Source organism: Erythrolamprus reginae, chromosome 1, assembly GCF_031021105.1.
Source record: "Erythrolamprus reginae isolate rEryReg1 chromosome 1, rEryReg1.hap1, whole genome shotgun sequence".
Lineage (NCBI taxonomy): Eukaryota > Metazoa > Chordata > Lepidosauria > Squamata > Dipsadidae > Erythrolamprus > Erythrolamprus reginae.
The window spans coordinates 219,229,138-219,249,345 of NC_091950.1; the positions used below are offsets into that span (position 1 = coordinate 219,229,138).

Sequence of the window (20,208 nt, forward strand, 5' to 3'; positions counted from 1 at the left end):
ATTTATTTATTTATTTATTTATTTATTTATTAGTTGGACTTGTATGCCGCCCCTCTCGACTCGGGGCGGCTCACAACAAGTAAAACAGTCACAACAATCCAATTAATTAAAATATTTAACGATTTAAGAAAACCCCATGTAATAGCAAACACACACACAAACATACCATATATAAATTTAACGTGCCCAGGGGAGATGTTTAGTTTCCCCATGCCTGACGGCAAAGGTGGGTCTTAAGGAGTTTTCGGAAGGCAGGAAGAGTAGGGGCAGTTCTAATCTCCGGGGGGAGTTGGTTCCAGAGAGCCGGTGCCGCCACAGAGAAGGCTCTTCCCCTGGGACCAGCCAACCGGCATTGTTTAGTTGACGGGACCCGGAGAAGGCCCACTCTGTGGGACCTAATCGGTCGCTGGGATTCGTGCGGCAGGAGGCGGTCTCGGAGATATTCTGGTCCGATGCCATGAAGGGCTTTAAAGGTCATAACCAACACTTTGAATTGTGACCGGAAATTGATCGGCAGCCAATGCAGACTGCGGAGTGATGGTGAAACATGGGCATACCTAGGTAAGCCCATGACTGCTCTCGCAGCCGCATTCTGCACGATCTGAAGTTTCCGAACACTTTTCAAAGGTAGCCCCATGTAGAGAGCATTACAGTAGTCGAACCTCGAGGTGATGATGGCATGAGTGAGTGTGAGCAATGAGTCCCGGTCCAGATAGGGCCGCAACTGGTGCACCAGGCGAACCTGGGCAAACGCCCCCCTCGCCACAGCTGAGAGATGGTTTTCTAATGTGAGCTGTGGATCGAGGAGGACGCCCAAGTTGCGGACCCTCTCTGAGGGGATCAATAATTCCCCCCCCCCAAGGTAATGGACGGACAGATGGAATTGTCCTTGGGAGGCAAACCCACAGCCACTCTGTCTTACCTGGGTTGAGTTTGAGTATTGACACCCATCCAGACCCTAACAGGCTCCAGGCACCGGCACATCACTTCCACTGCTTTGTTGACTGGACATGGGGTGTTGGGAGTGTGCCCCCCACCCTGAATTACCTTAGACAGGTCCATGGTTGCCATGGAAGCCATGAACTCCTGCCCCATAACAGAGGATTCACTGAATGAGGGCACATTAAAGTCGCCCAAGACTATCAGTCTGGGGAACGCAACCGCTGTTTTATTCTGGCCAACGCAGCTTGAAAACAAAAGAGGAATCCACACTTTGAAATTTCAAATCAGTCTCTTTATACATATAGTCTCATTTTTACAAGCTAAAGTCATGCAGGTGATAAATCTTGGCAGTTTCTCAGGGGGGATAATTAAGATTCAACAGTTCCGTGGCTAGGCTGCTGCCAAAGATCAAAGCTGCTGACATTCCTTCATGAGGTAAGAATTCCCCGGTTTCACAGATTTACAAATTACAACATCCCAGCATTTCAGCAGACAGGGCCCCTTTTTGCAAGGAATTTTAGCAAGGAAATACAGTGGTACCTCTATTTACGAACTTAATTTGTTCCGTGACCAGGTTTTTAAGTAGAAAAGTGTGTAAGAAGAAGCAATTTTTCCAAGTCCTTGGAGAGGGGCGGCATACAAATCTAATAAATAATAATTTTTCCCATAGGAATCAATGTAAAAGCAAATAATGTTTGTGATTGGGGAAACCACAGGGAAGGTGGAGGCCCTGTTTCCTCCCAAAAGATTCCTAGAGAGGCCCCACAGAGGCTTCTCTCTGCCTTTCCCGGTTACAGTTTCGGAGGCTCAGGTTTGTAAGTGGAAAATGGTTCTTGAGAAGAGGCAAAAAAATCTTGAGCACCCGGTTTTTATCTAGAAAAGTTTATAAGTAGAGCTGTTTTTAGGTAGAGGCACCACTGTAACTCAGGCTAATGTAACCTGGCTGAGATCTCAAATCACATCCGACTTCATTACAAAATGTTGTAACTTCATCCTGAATTACCTATCCTCCACCCTTAAATATCTGTAGGAAGTGGTCATAATTCCCTAGATTTAACAAACCACAGACTACTTCCTTTTTCCATACAAGTATTCTTGTCTCTTCTAAAGTGGGCATCTAGCAAAAGTTCCAGATCTTCCTCCTCCTCCCCTAAGTTAGATTGTACTGTCATTGGCATATCTGCCACCTCTGGTGGTCCTTCAGGTTCATCCAGGTCTATTTCTCCCTCACTCTCACTCTGCATCAGCTGCCAACACCACTGGTCCAGGGTACCAAGATGGGCCTGGCTCATCCTCCTCAGAATCTATCATTACCAGAGGTGGATGAGGAGCACTCACAACAACCACCAACCTGGTTATCTCCTTGGGTAGCACAGGCAGGGCTGTTGCCATACAGCTGGGAGGCAGGTATGCAAGCAACAAGCCCACCTGAACCACTAGGTCCAACTTCACAAGGAGGACTCACAACAGACTAACTCAGGTGCAGAGACCCTGCGTAGGCTGAAGGTCTCACAGGCTATAATAGCCATTCTTCCCCTCCCTTCCCTGGCATCTCAGCTGATGCCATACCTGGAACCCAGCTGGGCAGATCTCCAAGAGAGGGAAATCTCCCTCTGGGCCCAGCCAGGTCTAAGTCATACATGCCAGGTCAGCCTCCTCATCCGAGAGTAAATCCCAGATGAGGGGAGCTTTATTCACAACTGACCTGGCATTGAGCAGCAGCAGCCTGATCCCAGGGTCCAGAATTTGCCTATCACCAGCACTACAGGTTGAGCTCGGGGGGATGAAATGGGCGATCACTTTCAAGCAACGTTCCCCGTGAGCACCCTACCCCCGCCTCCCGCCATATCTGCCTCTCCCCATAACCACAATGCTCCGGCCATAAGCCACCCAAAGGATAGTCCTCCCCATCCCGCTAGTCTCTCCATAGGCCGGCAGGCTGGCATTTCCATTCATCACCTTCATCCCATCCGCGCTCATCCCCTTCATCCCATCCACACTCAACAACTACACACATTCAACAATTATCCTTCTATAAATGACCCCCTCCCATAAATTAATTAAAGCAATTATCCTTCTATAAAAATAACCCCCATAAATTAATTTAAAAACAATTAGTAAAAACACAAAGTCCAGGTGAAGACTCCCCTTTCTTGCCCTCACCCTCCAGGTGAAGACTACCCTCTCTTGCCGGGGATATCCTCTCCCTATTAGTGCTCCTGCAAAAATCCTCTCAGTCTGAATAGTCTGTCTCCATATCTTCCACAGAAGATGCAGAAGATACATCCTGAAGCAAACTCAATAAAAGTCCAGACTCAAAAGTTTGAAAGAGGTCAGCAACATATTGCAGAGTCTTACACGACCTCTATTGATGTTAGCTACCGTGTTTCCCCGATAGTAAGGCAGTGTCTTACTATCTTTTTACCCCCAAAAGCCCCACTGTGTCTTACTTTGGGGGTATGTCTTACATCTCCCCGCGCGCCTTCGCCTTCCAAGCTCCCGCGCGCCTTCGCATTCTCCCCGCGCGCCTTCGCATTCTCCCCACGCGCCTTCGCCTTCCAAGCTCCCCGCGCGCATTGCTTCCAAGCTCCCCGCGCGCCTTCGCTCGCCTTCGCTCGCCACCGCCTCTTCCCCTGCCGAAGCTCAGCTGCAAGCGGCCAGCGAGGCCGATCGGATCCGAGGCGAGCGGCCGGAGCTGCACCCTCCTTCGCCCGCCTCCTTTCCGCTCGCCTCGGAGCCGCTTGCAGCTGAGCCTCGGCAGGGGAAGAGGCGGTGGCGCCGCGGCGAGCGAAGGCGAGGGGTGCGCAGGGAGCTGCCGGAAAGGAGGGCGCAGCTCCCTGAGCGCCCCTCGCCTTCGCTCGCCGCAGCGCCACCGCCTCTTCCCCTGCCGAGGCTCAGCTGCAAGCGGCCAGCGAGGCCGCTCGGCTCCGAGGCGAGCGGAAAGGAGGCGGGCGAAGGAGGGCGCAGCTCCGGCCGCTCGCCTCGGATCCGATCGGCCTCGCTGGCCGCTTGCAGCTGAGCTTCGGCAGGGGAAGAGGCGGTGGCGAGCGAAGGCGAGCGAAGGCGCGCGGGGAGCTTGGAAGCAATGCGCGCGGGGAGCTTGGAAGGCGAAGGCGCGCGGGGAGAATGTGAAGGCGCGCGGGGAGCTTGGAAGCAATGCGCGCGGGGAGCTTGGAAGGCGAAGGCGCGCGGGGAGAATGCGAAGGCGCGCGGGGAGCTTGGAAGGCGAGCGAAGCTGCAAGCGGCCTCGCTGGCCGCTTGCAGCTGAGCTTCGGCAGGGGAAGAGGCGGTGGAAGAGGCCGCGGCGAGCGAAGGCGAGGGGCGCGCGGGGAGCTTGGAAGCAATGTCATCGCCCCCCCCCCCGCAATACCGTTTATACCGTGTTTCCCCGAAAGTAAGACATATGTCTTACTTTCGGGGTATGGCTTATATAAGCCGACCCCCCTGAAACCCCCCATATGTCTTACAATCGGGGGGGTCTTACTATCGGGGAAACACGGTAGAAATGTCTTACATCAATGTTAATACGCGCTGATTGTGGGCTTGTCTATCTCTCTGGGTGCTCCACAGGGTGTTCTGTAGACTGTTAATCTCAGGGTAATTAGTCCTGTCTCAAACCTCGAAAACCTTGTCCTTCAATGGCAGCTCTCACCTGCCCATTCTCCTTAGTTCACTATGTTCTTCTCACTATCCGGTTCTGCCTTCACCGGCTGCTCCCACTGGTTGGCTAGACAGCTCAATTCAATAGTGAGGGCTGCCAACCGCTCTCACCAGCTGAGGAGCCCATGTCAACTCCCTCAGTTTTGGAAGTTCCCCTTCTGCACCACCGCTGTCATCGTCACCTCCTGTCCATCAGCTACGGACTCATGTTGAGGGCTGCCGGGAGCCAAGCCAATGCTGGCCATTCTCACTCATTGGTGTCGGCAGCTCAGATTCAGTTTGGCCGCTCAGCTCAGTTCGGCAGAAGCTCCATTCAGAGGCCCTCGGCAATGCAACTCTTTTTTCAGCAGTTATTTCCGCAGTTCCTCAGCTTCTTGGCTTCGTAGCTGTTCTTCGTACCTATTCAGGTTCTTTGCGGCTATTTTCTGCTCTGCGCAGCCATGGCCGCTATCTTCTGCCGCGCTATCTCAATGCCTCCGTAATCAGCTCGCAAAAATCTAGCAGAACAACCCACTGCAGTATAACCAGTCCAGTCAATCCAGTCCTGAGGAAATAGGGACCCTGGCGAGGTCAAAAAATCTGCGGTAAGTAGCCTTAGCTTGGCACAATTCAAATGTTCAGCTGTAGTCTGTAGCAGCACTCTTTCCTTGTCTCCCACTTCAGCTGCCACTGGAATATTCTTTCTAGGATTGATGATGTTATTTGGTAGCTGAGCAGCTGCTTCACGTCCATGGCTGCGACTGCTGCTGTCGGATGGCACAAAAGGTTGTGCACCTTGCCATAAAGCAGTCCCTCCATTTGCCTCCCTCCCCCGGGGCTATTTTAAATAACTATAGTCCTGTCTCCACCCTTCTCTTTTTAGGGAAGATGATTGAGAAGGTGGTGTCGCTCCATCTCCTACAGTCCTTGGATGAAGCCGATTATCTCGACCCTCAACAGTCTGGTTTCAGGCCTGGCTACAGCACAGAAACTGCTTTGGTCGCACTGATGGATGATCTCTGGCAGGCCCGGGATAGGGGTCATTCCTCTAGCCTGGTGCTTCTTGACCTCTCAGCGGCTTTCGATACCATTGGCCATGGTATCATTTCGTGTCGACTGGAGGAGTTGGGGGTAGGAGCCACTGTATTATGGTAGTTCTTCTCCTACTTCTCCAGTCGATAGCAATTGGTGTTAGCGGGAGTGTCAGAGGTTGGCTCCTAGGTCTCTTCCTTGTGGGGTCCCTCAGGGGTCAGTCCTCTCCCCCCTGCTGTTTAATGTCTACATGAAATCGATGGGTGAGATCATCGATGACACAGGGTGAGTTACCATCAGTACGCAGATGACACCCAGATATACATCTACACCCCATGTCAACTCAGTGAAGCAGTGGAAGTGATGTGCCGCTGTCTGGAGGCTATTAGGGTTTGGATGGGTGTTAATAGGCTCAAGCTCAATCCTGACAAGACAGAGTGGCTGTGCATTTTGCCTCCTAAGGACAATCTCATCTTTCCATCCATTAATAAATTATTATTGTTGTTATTATTGTTTTGTTGTTGTTGTTGTTGTTGTTATTATTATTATTATTATTATTATTATTATTATTATTATTATCATCATTTAGATTTGTATGCCGCCCCTCTCCGAGAACTCAGAGCGGCTCACTACCCAGGGGGAGCTCTTGCCCCCCTCAGAGAAGGTTCTCCACTTTGGCATCCTCCTCAATCCACAGCTGAGCTTAGAAGATCATCTATCGGCTGTGGCGAGGGGACGCTTGCACAGGTTCGACTGGTGCACCAGTTGCAGCCCTACTTGGGCAGTCACTCTCAGTCTCATAGTCACTCACACCCTCATCACCTCGAGGTTCGATTACTGCAATGCCCTCTACATGGGGCTACCTTTGAAGAACATTCGGAGACTGCAGGTAGTACAAAATGCAGCTGTGCGAGCTGTCATGTGTCTTCCAAGATATGCCCATGTCTCATCATCACTCTGTGAGCTGCACTGGCTGCCGATTAGTCTCTGAACGCAATTCAAAGTGTTGGTTATGATCTATAAAGCCCTACATGGCTTAGGACCAGATTACTTAAAGGACTGCCTCCTGCTCATATATCCCAGTGGCCAGTTAGGTCCCACAGAGTTGGCCTTCTCCAGGTCCCATAAACTAGGCAATGCCACCTGGTGTGGCCTAGGGGAAGAACCTTCTCTGTGGGGGGCCTGGCCCTCTGGAATCAACTCCCTCCATGTACTGCCCCACCCTCCCAAAGGCTTTAAAAACTCATCTTTGCAGACAAGCTTGGGGCCGTTGAGTGTTACGCCTAGCTCCGGCCCATGATTGGAATGTACGTGGGATGAGTGTGGGTGATTGTTTTAATGTATTGGGGTTTTAGATTTGATTTTTAATTTAGATTTCTTATACTGTACATTGTATTTTTGTACCTATTTTGTTGTAAACCGCCCTGAGTCTGCAGGGAAGGGCAGCATAGAAATCTTATGAATGAATGGATGGATGGATGGATGGATGGATGGATGGATGAATGAACGAACGAACGAACGAACGAACGAACTCTAGAGGTACATGTTTTGTCCTTTTTCTTTATACTAACATCTTAGTAGGCAAATGAAGATAAATAATTATTACAGTTTGTCCTTAACTTAATAGCTATTCATTTAATCACTGTTTATATTTACAATGGCCCTGAATAAAGTGACTTAGGGACTAGTTGTCACATTTACAACCATTGCAGCATCCCTATAGTCATGTAATCAAACTTTTGATGCTTAGCAACTGGCATGTATTTATCATAGTTGCAGCATCCTGTGGTCCTTGGATTATCATTTGCAACTTTCCTAAAGAGCTTCTAACAAACAGAATCAATGGGAAAAGCCAGAATCCCTAAATGACATCGTGATTCACTTAATTGTAGTAATTCACTTAAAAGCCATGGCAAAAAGGTTGTAAAACTGGATATGATTCACATAATAACTGACTTGCTTAGCAATGGAAATTTTAGATTCAGTTGTGAAGTAAGGACTACCTACATTCAGCTCAAATAGCACATTAAGAGATCCTGGAGAAATTAAAAAAAGACTGGTCACATAACTTTATTGCAGAATGTGATACTGTTAAACCAAGCCCTTATTTATGTATTCATTCATCCCATCTCCCCACCTCACCCCAGCAGCTAAAAGGCAGCATACATTGTGCTATATTTTCCCATTTTTCCACACTGACAATTTATGAAGCAGCCCCAAATTACTAAGTGACCATCTGTAGCCCTTGAATATATTTAAGGATTAAATATTAATTTAGTATTGTTCAATATATTTTATTCATAGAATGTTTAAACCCTTCAATGATCTCATTTTGGCAGCCCAACAAAATGTATTTTCCAAGGATGTTTCATACCACTTCAGTTTTCAAAGCTGGCCCTCAAGAAATAGAGATCAAAAAAATCATAATTTACAACAAGCATTTTTTAAAAAAAAAAAAATCCCTTATTTTGTGTTTTTTAGGATCTCTTGAATTTTGATGATCCTTTAAATATTGAAGCTGCAGAACATCATTTACGTGACAAGGTGAGTAGCAGTGTATTGAAATTACAATTGCTCATGTCTTAAAATTTAAAAATTAATTTGGTTGTTTTCAAAAGGAAAATATATAAATTAATATTTTCAGAGTGATATGGATTTAAAATGGATCTAAGCTTAGATATAAAAGAGATATAGCAACCTGATAGATTATTGTACACCAAGAATATCAAGCTAACAGAGAGCCATGTTGTTACATGTTATGCTTATGAAGAAAATTATAAAGGAATTTAAAAATTATCTAATGGGAATTTCTATTTCTGAAGTTGGCTTGAGTAGCTATGTTGAAGGAGGCATAGCTATAAGATGTTGCAACTTTAGACTAATTTTCTGCAGAATTGTCGGAATGACAATTAAGTAGCAATGTGCAACAAAGACACTGATATTTTTGGAGAACTAGAGCAAGCTGATTATCTGAAATGAGAATTAGAGCATTGTCTGAAATTAGGAGGGCCATGATAGTGCCTCTACTTAAGAACTTAATTCGTTCTGTGACCAGGTTCTTAAGTAGAAAAGTTTGTAAGTAGAAGCAATTTTTCCCATAGGAATCAATGGGAAATAATGCATGCAAACCCATTAGGAAAGAAATAAAAGCTCAGAATTTGGGTGGGAGGAGGAAGAAGAAGAAGAGGAGGAGGACAGTCGCTGCCGAAGGAAGAAGGTGAGGTGAGGTGAATCAAAAAAATCCAAAACTTTAAGGCTTTAAAAAAAAAAGAGGGACTGAGGTGGCGAGGAGCACGTGCCTCCCAGACACTTGGAGTGAGGTTGCCTCTCATACACGACGCCAGAGAGAGAAACCTAGGCAGGCAAGAGGGGCGAACCTCCCGCTCTTTTGACCAAAAGGCGGTGGCGGCGGCTGTTCCTCTTCCTTCTCATGCTGAAGGGCTCCCCTCTCCTTTCGCTCACTCGCTTGGTAGCCGGCGCCTTTCCTTCACTGTGCTAACTTCTTGGTTTGGCTGAAGCCGAGTTGATCCGGTCGGGGCGAAGCTCCCCCTTTTGCCTTTCTGCACCTAGACTCTCCAGGAGGCAACCTTGCGCTAGGTGTGTGGGAGGCAGTGCAAGGGAGTCGCCACAGCAAAGTGGTTTATTCCCTTTCCAAGCACCCAGAGAAAGGAAAACACTCCCATATAAAAGGAATAAAAAGAAAAATAATAAAATAATAACACCCCACCCTGCGAAAAACACACATTCATACAAGCCATTTAATGGGCTCCATTCGTCTTTGGGTTCCCCAGGCCCCCTGACAGAATCATGTCTTCAGTGCCTTCCGAAAGAATGTTAGAGTGGCAGCCAGTCTAATCTCTGGGGGAATGATGTTCCAGAGACAGGACGCCACCATAGAGAAGCCTTTCTTCTGTGTCCCGCCAGATGTATGCCCCTAGGGGATGGGGCCCACAACATTCCTTGCGTTTCTGCTCTAGTGGGTTGTGTAGATGTGTTCAGCAAGAGACAGTCCCTCAGAAAACCTGGTCCCAAACCATGAAGGCCTTTAAAGGTGACAACCAGCACTTTGAATTTCATCTGTAAGCAAATCAGCAACCAGTGCAGTTCCTGGTCTGCACAAAACCATGCTGGCCACTGCATTTTGCACCAACTGGAGCTTCCGGATGCCATTCAGGGGCAACCCTATGTAGTAGTAATAATAATAATAATAATAATAATAATAATAATAATAATAATAATAATAATAATAACAACAACAACAACAACAATAATTTATTAGATTTGTATGCCGCCCCTCTCCGCAGACTTGGGGCGGCTCACAACAACAATAGTAACAATATAACAAATCTAATATTTAAAAAAACATCTAAAACCCATACAACACAAGGATACCATACATAAACTATATAAGCCTGGTGGGGGGTGTATCTCAATTCCTCAGGTAGAGCATGTTTCAGTAGTCAAGACTGGAGGTGACTAGGACATGAGTTACCATGAGGAGGGATTGTTGGTTGAGAAAAAGGTATAACTGGCACACAACCTGTAGTTGCGCAAAGGCCCTACTGACCTTTCCAGGGTTCTGTTTCAAATTGTTGCTCCTAACAGCCTCCAGAGCCCATGAGAGAGAGGTCGCAGCATCGCTTAACTCACTGCAGGCTGAGACATACAGCTATCATCAGCATATTGATGATATTGATGATATCTCAGTTCATGATGGTGAGAACCCATCAGCTTCATGTTGAATAGGAGCAGAGAGAGTACTGAGTTGTTAGACCCAGGGTTGGTGCACAAGCAACACGTGCTATTTATTATCAGCCTTTATTTAACCACCATCCCCCCAAATCTCCACAATCCAGCCATTCCCAGGCCCTTCTCCAAAGTCTCTGCCCACAGAGCACACCAATAGTCTAAGAGCAAGGCTCAAACCCATGAGCCTGCACATACTTCATGCAACTTCCCAGCAGTGGAAGTCCCCCAACATCAAGGCAAAGAATCAAACCACTTAATAACCAAAAGGATTCTAGAGCAAAGTTCTTCAAGACGCCATGGAGAACGTTGCTGCAAAATACAACACTTGTTCCCCTCCTCACAGCATCTTCTTAAATGCTATTCTCCATTTGATCCTCGTGAGGAGGGGTGGGGTGCTCTCCTCTCAAGTAGTCACCCTGCGCTGAGTCTGCCCCCTCTCCATCATCTGCACTTGGAGATAGGGTGTGAAAGCATTTGCTTTTCCCTGGAGCTCTTTATTAAAGATATTGAAGAATGCACAGGACTGATATTTGTGGCATCCTACTTGGTATCTTTCTCCAGTTTGTTGGAATTATAATTTTGTTATAATTCTACAGTAATTGAAATTAATTTTTTCTTCATTAATATATACTCAGTACCCCATAATGTATTGAAGTTTACGAAAGGGATCGTTACATAAAGTGCATTCAAAAATTATTCAGACTCAGACTCCCTTCATTTGGTCAATTTCATTATGCTGCATCCTGATTGTTGTTGTGTTGAAATTCATTTTCCCCTTATTAATCTACAAATAAAAAGCAAAAACAGAATTTTAGAAATGTCTGTAAATTTATTAAAAAGGAAAAACTGAAATATCACATTGACGTAAGTATTCAGACCTTTTGCAGCAACATGTGAAATTTAGCTCTGGTGCCTCTCATTTCTCTTGATTGTTGCTGACATGTTTCTACACCTTGATTGGAATCTACCTATGGTAAATTAAATTGATTGAACATGATTTAGAAAGGCACACAACTCTCTATAGAAGATGTCACAGCTGACAATGCATACTGTAGCAGAGCAAATGCCACAAGGTCGAAAGAACTGTGTGCAGAGGTCAGAGACAGGATTATTGCAAGGCACAGATCCGGGAAAGGCTACAACAAAATTTCTGCTGCATTGAAACTTCCATAATTCTCAAATTGAAGATGTTTGACTCTTCCAAGAGCTGGTCGCCTGGTCAAACTGAGCAATTTGGGAGGACTTTAATAAAAGAGGTGACCAAGAACCTAATGGTCACTTTGACTTAGCTCCAGAGATTTTGTGTGGAAATGGGACAGACTTCCAGAAGGACAATCATCACTGTAGTCCTCCACTGATCTGAACTTTATGACAGATATAATCCTCTCCTCAGTGCAAAACATATGAAAGCCCATTTGCAGTTTGCAAAAAAGCACCTGAAGAACTCTCAGATGGTGAGGAACAAAATTCTAAACATTATGTTTGGAGGAAACCAGACACAGTTCATTGCTTGCCCAATACTATCCCAACAGTGAAGTATGATGGTGGTAGCATCATGGCATAGGGGTGTTTTTCATCAGCAGGGACTTGGAGATTATTCAGGATGGAAGGAAAGCTGAATGGAGGAAAATACAAGGCTATCCTTGACAAAACCCTGTTTCACATTACTCAGCATCTCAGACTGGGCTGAAGGTTCACTTTCTAACATCACAATGATCCTAAGCACATAGCCAAGGCAACACAGGAATGCCCTGGGACAATTCTGTGAATGTCCTAAAGTGGCCAAACCAGAGCCCTAGCTTGAACCCTATTGAACATATCTGGAGGGATCTGCAAATAGCTATCACCGACAGTGACCATCCAACCTGACTGATCTTGAAAAGATTTGCAAGATGAAATCCCCCAATCCAAGTGTACAAAGCTTTTTCTGTCATATGCAAAAAGACTCAGGGCTGTAATTGCTGCCAAAGGTACTTCATACTTTGTTGAAGCACCTTTGGCAGCAATTACAGTACTGAGTAAGAGGTCTGAATTACTTATGCCAATATGATTTTCAATTTTTTCAATTTTTTCTTTTTAATAAATGTACAGATATTTTTAAAATTCTGTTTCTCATGATTGGATATTGAGGGAGGGTAGGAATTTCAACAACTGTGGGATCAGGCTGCAGCATAACAAAATTGACAAAAGTGAAGAGGGTCTGAATACTTTCTGAATGTACTATATGTACTCAATTTTTACATCCTCCAGACATTACCGTATCAAGTTATTTATCAGCACATCACAAATATTGAATTTGCTGAAGTGCGAATTAACCATTACTCCAAATACAATTTTTTCTCCAAAATAGGATAAAAAACAGTACATAAGTACAAACACTAAAACCATGCTTAAAATAAAACATTTTTTTTTAAAAAAAAATTAACCATTGTGCTCTCTCCACAAATTGTTTGAAGAAGCTATCCAAGGAAAAATAAGGTAATGTTAGCCTGAAAAGACTTCCACATAACCAATTCACGATAAACTCTTCTTTATTATTTCACAGGTTTCAAAGTTTTTACTAAATGATCTCTTTGTCAATCCCTCTAGAGTCTAGAGCAGTGATGGCGAACCTATGGCACAGATGCTACAGGTGGCACACAAAACCATATCTGCTGGCACGCGAGCCGTTGCCCTAACTCAGTTCCACCGTGAATGTGTGTGCTGGCCAGCTACTTTTTGGCTTCCAGAGAGCTTCCGGGGGGGCTGGGGGAGGACATTTTTACTTTCCCTTGGCTCCAGGAAAGCCTTTGGAGCCTGGGGAGGGCAAGACATGAGCCTACTGGGCCTACCAGAGTTTGGGAAACAGGCCGTTTCTGGCCTCCAGAGGACCTCTAAGGCTGGGAGAAGCTGTTTTTGCCCTCCCCAAGCATTGAATTATAGGTATGGGCACGTATGCGCATGCACACACACTCTTTTGATACCTGAGGGTAAAAAGGTTCACCATCATTGGTCTAGAGCAGCGTTTCCCAACCGGTGTGCCGCGGCGTGTGCCGCGGCGCTCCTAGGAAGCTCCAGCTGGGCGGGGCGCTGCCAGTGCCGGACCGCCGTATCCAGTGTTCTCCTGCTGGGCTCCAAAGAAGGAAGGCGGGAAAAAGGAGGCAGGGGCAGGGAGGTGCGGCAGTAGGAGTAAAGGGAGCCGCGGCTGCCACTGCCTCCCCACGGTGCCTCTGGCCAAACGCACCCCTGGCTTCTCCGCCCTGCCCCATTGCCCGCCCGATCCGCCCCCTCTCCTCCGCCGCCGCCTCCTGCCTTGGGGCGAGCAATCCAGGAGTCCGGAACTGTGTGGCTTTGCGCCATGAAGAGAAAACGGCTGACTTTTCCCTGCTGCCGTTTTCTCTTCATGGCGCAAAGCCACACAGTCCCGGACTCCCGGATCGCTCGCTTCTCCGGTCAGCAAAGCCATCTGCCCAGGAAAGCGTCGCGCTGGCCGGAGAAGCAAGCGATCCAGGAGTCCGGGACTGTGTGGCTTTGCGCCATGAAGGGAAAACGGCAGCAGGGAAAAGTCAGCCGAGCTAACGGGAGGCGGCGTGAGGCCGGGCGCTGGGGACATCTGGGAGGGCGAGGAGGCTGATGGCTGCTGCGCACTCCACTCTCTCTCCGGCTCTCTCTCGCTCTTTCTTTTTCTCTCTGTTGCGGGCGTGGTGAACGAGAGAGAAAGAGAGAGAAAAAGGAGGGGAGAGAGAATGAGAGAGAAAAAAAGCAAGAGAAAGAGAGGGAAAGAAAGCAAGAGAGAGAGAGAAAGAAAGGGGGGAAGGAGGGAGAGGGAAAGACATAGAGGGAGGGAAGGAGGGAGAGAGAAAGAGCAAAAAAGAGAGGAAGAAAGAAAGAGAAGGATGGAGAGAAAGAAGGGAAGGAAGGAAGAGAGAGAAAGAGGGAGGGAGAAATAGAGTGAAATGGAGGAAGAGATATTTTTTTTCTCCAAACTTTTCTTTAGCCCCCCCCCCCCCGCCCCCCTGTTCAGTGTTCCCCAGAATTTTGAAAACATGAATAATGTGCCACGGCTCAAAAAAGGTTGGGAAACACTGGTCTAGAGTATCAGAATCAGACTGACTGATTTCTGCTTTGCACAAAGAGATTGGTCTAGATGGAAACGGTGTTTAAATTTATTGTATTAGTGAGTCTTGACTATCTTTTTACATCTCATCTCTTCCTTTGAATGCACATTCCAAGTTCAAGACCTGAAAACTGTTTCTGAGTTTGAGCAGTAAAAAAAGGTGCTGACCTTGAAAAGAGGGAGTATTAGGCTTCTTCTTCTTCTTTTGCTTCCTTCAGTTACTTATAAAGGCAGGTTATCTGTGGGACCATCTCTCCTGAAGAATATCTACCAGATAGAATTCTTTATTGGCCAAGTGTGATTGGACACACAAGGAATTTGTCTTTTGTGCATATGCTCTCAGTGTACATAAAAGAAATGATACATTTATCAAGAATCATGAGGTACAACACTTAATGATTGTCATTAAGGTCAAATAGAGAAAACAATCAATATTAATAAAAATATTAAGTATACAACCAAGTTACAGTCATACAGTCATAAGTGGAGGAAATGGGTGATAGGAATAATGAGGAAAAAACTACTAGTAATAGTAGTACAAACTTAGTAAATAGTTTGAAAGTGTTGAGGGAATCATTTGTTTAGTAGAGTGATGGTGTTAGGGAAAAACTGTTCTGGTGTCTTGTTGTATTGGTTATTTGTGTGACCACCTCTCCTAAGGAACATCTACTATTATTAGATTAGATAAGGGCAGCAATGCTCTAGTTCAGGGGTCTCCAAACTTTGGGTCTCCAAACTTTTGTACCTCAGGGACCACCAAATTCATAATTTTAAATCCGGTGGACTACTTCTTTGAGGCCTCCTGATGGGAGGCCCGAGAGAAAGCACCTGGAAACCTCTTTTGTGTCCCTTCTCTCAAGTAGCTTGGTCAATCTGAGTGAAGGGAAACTAAGACGGGCAGACTGTAGGCGGTTTGCTGATGGTGGTGGGAAAGTCAGTCCGATATTCCAGAGTTGTAGTCTCTCCTCTCCCTTCCCCCCTTTCCCTCCTTTCATTTTCTCCCCTTCCTTCCCTCTCCTCCCCCTTCCCCCCTTTCCTTTCCTTATTTCCTTCCCTCCTCTCCTTTCCTTTTCCTTTCCTCTGCCTTCTTTCCTGCCCCTCTCCTCACTTCCCCTCCCTCCTTTCCTCCCCTCCCTTCCCTTCCCTACCTTTCTTTCCTTTTCTGCACTCCCACCTCCTGCCACTTGGGACTTGGAGCAGTGAACTACATCTGGGAAGCACTACAACAATGAGAAGCAGCCAGAGTCAACCCTAGCTTTGCTTTTCTATTGCAGATGCTAGATAGTCCCCTGCAAATTCTCCTCTCTTGAGGAGCCCGGCTGAAGTTTCCCGTGCTGCTTCAGCAAGCATTCCTCAAGAGATGAGAGTTTGCAGGGGGCAGTGTTGTATCCACAATCCACAAAGCTAAAGTTGACCCTGCGTGCTTCTCTCCAGGAACAGGCAGTCAAGCTAACTGCCTGAAGGACCCCAGCCTGTCCCTGGGAGTCAAAGCACTGAAGCACGAGAGGCACAGGAACTTCAGCCAGGCTCATTGAGAGAAATGCAAATATTTTTCTGCATCATCACTGGTCTCAGAACTTTTATGGTACAATTTAGGTAAGTAGAAGAGAGCAAAATAGCAAAAACCATTGAACTATCTCCATGGAGGCAAGGGTAGAGACAGATGCCATCATTATATCATTAAGATACCTTCCTGGGATGAATGTGAAGATGAATCTTAGTTGGGGGGGGGGGGTTACATTCTCTTGGCAAACATCTAGTATAACTAGAAACTATTTTTATAGTACTTCTTTTTGTGGTAGCAAGCTCCATAGCTATTTCTATCTCCTATAGCAGGCCTGTCAAATTGGCGGCCTAGTCAGGCTCTGCAAAGGAAAAAAAACCATCACAATACATCACAATGTGGCCCATGATGCAATCAGATTTGACACCCTTGCCCTATAGGTTCCTTTTCTTTCACCAGCTTTTCTTCTCAGGAAATATAAGGTCTCAGGGAGAAAATCATCATGTAGTAAAATTTACTCTGTCTGGAATGAAATCTATGTGTTGGAATTTTAATGGAGGCACCTTACTATAGGGCTATTGTTGTTTCTGTAAACATATTTATTTTCCAACTGTGTACAGGAGGACTTCCGGACTAAAGTTGAAGATTACATTAAGCGCTATGCAAGATGATGATGGGAGATGGATAGCAAGACCATGAACGCACCTAAAACTGCCACCACCAAAAAAAGAGGATTTTTTTTTCTTGTGTTCATGTTGTTTTGATTAAGAAAACAATCCTCTTTGTTAAATAAAAAGATCATCAATACAGCAAGAAAATGATGTTATGTTGGCTACAAAAAATTGTTTAACTTTCAACAATCTCTTTTTGAAATTGTACCATATATTCAGAAGCAAGACCTCGATACTAAAAAGAAAGCCTTATTAAGATCATTTATTCATTTTAAAATTCTCTTAATAGCTAATACAGAATATTTAAATATGGCAATAAATAAATGTGGGCCAATATTGAACATGCATTATATTGAGTGCATATGTTAGCTCTGTCTACTGTTGCTGTTAAATTTGAAATTGCTGATACTGGTTCATTTTTTATCTACTATTTTAAATTTGCATTTATTGTGCAAAGCACTTACTGAAATGAAGGCTGAGCTGAACACATATAAATACAGTGTATTTCTTTTAAAAATAACTTTTACATGCAAATGCAATGAAAGGTATAATAGTTTTTAAATACCTTTAGTTTCTGCTGTGGAGAATTGATATTTCATATTATTATAAAACAAAATAATTTTAATTTTCTGGCACCAAAGCTTTAGTAAAAAGCTAATTCTTAAGATCAAATTAATGACGAGTATAACTTTAACTGTAACACTGTAAGAAGCCAAAACCTTCAATTTAATGGTCTCATTGGGAGAAAGAGGTGGCTATAAAAGCAGGATGTCTGCTGATTCTGAATAGAATGTTACCTATGCATATTTTATGCATTTTTAAAAAAATGTAAAATTGGAATGAGATTTTATGCATGTTTGGAATGGTGAATGGTATTTTATGCATGTACAGATTTTAATCGTTACATCCGAAGTTTGAAAGTCTTATTAAATCAAATGTTTGCTATATCATATTTTAAACTTTGATAGTCAATTTATTATAATTACACCTGAGTAAATATTATCAGTCAGGACTGAAGAAGTATATGTGTCCCAGAATAATATTGTAGGATCCAATCTGGATTGGTCACCAGGGCCAGAGGTTTTGTCTTCTGAGCTATCAAACTTGTGCTGGAGCCCATCTTCAGGGAACTTCTCTTTAGCAGACTATGTGCTACCAACTGTCAAGCTAGCCATCAACACATCTCAATCAACATCTAAAAAGCCAGATACAAATACCACATACAGAACAGAACACATTCTGCTAAAGAGAAGTTCTCCTGATAATGAGTCCAAAAACTCAGAAGATAAAATCTCTGGTCCTGATGGACAACCCTGATTGATCTATTTTCAGTGTAACAATATTCAAAATAAGGCACATTGAGGTTCAGTTGAAATGAGAATTAAATACATGGATTAAATGTTCATTGCAATTAATGGTCCTTAGAAAATGCTTAATTTGTTCAAATAGAACTTTCAAAATAAAAATTATTTCTTTGGAATTCGAGTTACTCAGAGGTTCTGAGAAAAAATTATTTGTTCTCTGTCTTTGGGAATTATTAACAAATGTTCCTAGTGGACAGATAGAAAGAGCTTGTGTCCACTAGGACAGTTTTCACAAAAATATTGTTTGTATTTTGAAGAAATATAACTAAAATTACAAAATTAGTATTGTAAGTTGACACACAATTAAACAGTTTTTCCTCCATGAACAATCTAAAAATTTTAATACTCACCTATAACCATCTTTTCATTTTTCCAATAAATGATTGAGCAATAAACTACTGTATAGAAAACTGTGTCCAGAAAGAATAGCTGGGTAATGACAGAAGAATACAGTAAAACTATTGGGATAGCTAACACAACAGAGAATTAGAAGCCATTGTTTTATGCTCACAACAATAAAGGTAGTAGAAATTCTTGGAAGACTGGAACATCTGGGAGATATTGGTTTCATTCAATTAATCTGCATGCAGCTGAGAGGGTTGACTGGATCACAGTTGGCCTTTGGCAACATGACCAATGCAGCTCAGAGTAACTGATGGACATTGGAAGGTACTACAAGAGCATTGGAGACCTATAAAACTCAAGAGTCCATGAAAGAATAGATTATACTAGTTCTGTGAAAGAACTATTTGGATTGTGGTTCTGTTTACAAGTGGTGTAATTTGAGTAAACATTAATTGTGTGTTCTTAATGAACTCTGTGGTTCCAGGTCTGGTTCAGCATTAGAATGCAACCATTTTCATTAGAGCTATTGCGATCTCCCACCTGAATAGCTGTGACACTAATTCCTGTTTCTGACAGGACTGTGGATTGTGCAGTAAGGTTATCTTCTCCCCCTCATTCCTACAAACCATTGTTTTGGAGCCAGAAGGGGCGGCATAGAAATCCAATAAATAAATAAACTAAGCCAGGGTAAGGAAAACAGGAAAAATTGACAGCTTCAAAATAATAAAGACAAACTGGGCAGTCATTCTCTGCAGTAGCACCAAAAGATTGTAAGGTGAATATTGAATGATGCATTTGGGGGATGTGAATATGGCCTTGAGAAAACTGGGATCACTTCACGGTTTTAATTCTGATGAATTAGCACACTTACATACCATGCAGATTCAAACTCCCCTTTATTGAGTGGAGAATGCTGTGAATGGTACATGTCCAGCTCAGCTGGTCATGGATTTCGAGGACCAGGATATACTGAATACTGGCATTGCACCTGTTGTGGTTGGCTCTGGGCCAACTTCTGCCGCGGGGAATTTTGATGTTAATTCATGGGAATCCTCGGTTTATCAGAGACCTGTTTTGTTGCCAGCGGAATCAGACAGTGAAGTTGGCTCACAGTCAGGTATAGTGGGGGAGAGGAAACAGACGGGGAGATGGGTGCAGCCAGCCCACCAATCAGTGCTCCAATTAGTGAGTCATCAGAATTGGAGGAGGACCAACTTGTGGATGTCCGTGTGCACAGGCTTGTGGCACGAAGGGAACAGTTGCGCAGGCATCTCAGAAGATAAGTGAGCACATCTGTTCAAGGGGTAATTATGTTAATGAGTTTGTGATAAATACGGGCATTGGGAAGTGTGGGCTGTGGGCGTTTATCCGTTTGGGAAAGAGATACCTTTGAAAGAAGATTGCTACAGGGTGGAGAGCTCATAATATTCAAGGACTTTTAGTGAACTTTGGACATTTCATGGTTAAAGAACTTTTGAAGACTTGGCTTGTGTGGCTGTGTGGACTTACAGCTGTCTTATCTACTCTTTTGTTTTGGCACGCTTCTGCATCCAAGGACTTTCAAGTGAGAGTAATTTGACTCCTATCAGTGCTTGTGTTTTCAAGACTGTTATATAAATTTGCTTTATTTCTTTTTGACTGTGTGTTTGAAACTTAACATCACCCAAGTCTGAGAGTGAGAATGAAGGTGAGTTGGAGACTGGGGAACAACCAGAGACTGTAGAACCCCAAATTATGGTATTGTCTGACTCAGAGGACGATGGGGACTTTGTGGATCAGGATCCCCGTTAGATACAAGGATAAGGAGAATGAGATCTAGACATGAACATCTCACAAGGAGTTCCTATTGGCATTAAATATATCTAT

General features: G+C 44.5%; 1 protein-coding gene across 7 annotated transcripts in view; it reads left to right on the top strand.

The window, feature by feature from the left end:
* The window catches only part of UBE2F (ubiquitin conjugating enzyme E2 F (putative)), a 238,023-nt gene extending 220,438 nt beyond the window's left edge, over window positions 1-17,585 (top strand). For 5 of the 7 annotated variants that reach the window (XM_070732235.1, XM_070732234.1, XM_070732229.1 and 2 more), the window contains 2 exons: window positions 8,095-8,157; window positions 16,583-17,585. In XM_070732235.1, coding sequence (XP_070588336.1) covers window positions 8,095-8,157; window positions 16,583-16,633 — 114 coding nt within the window. In that variant the 3' untranslated portion in view covers window positions 16,634-17,585. Of the gene's footprint in view, window positions 1-5,464; window positions 6,118-8,094; window positions 8,158-16,582 lie in introns of those variants that run through there. The other 2 variants (XM_070732240.1, XM_070732239.1) reach the window with 2 other exon arrangements.
* The last annotated feature ends 2,623 nt before the right edge of the window (window positions 17,586-20,208 follow it).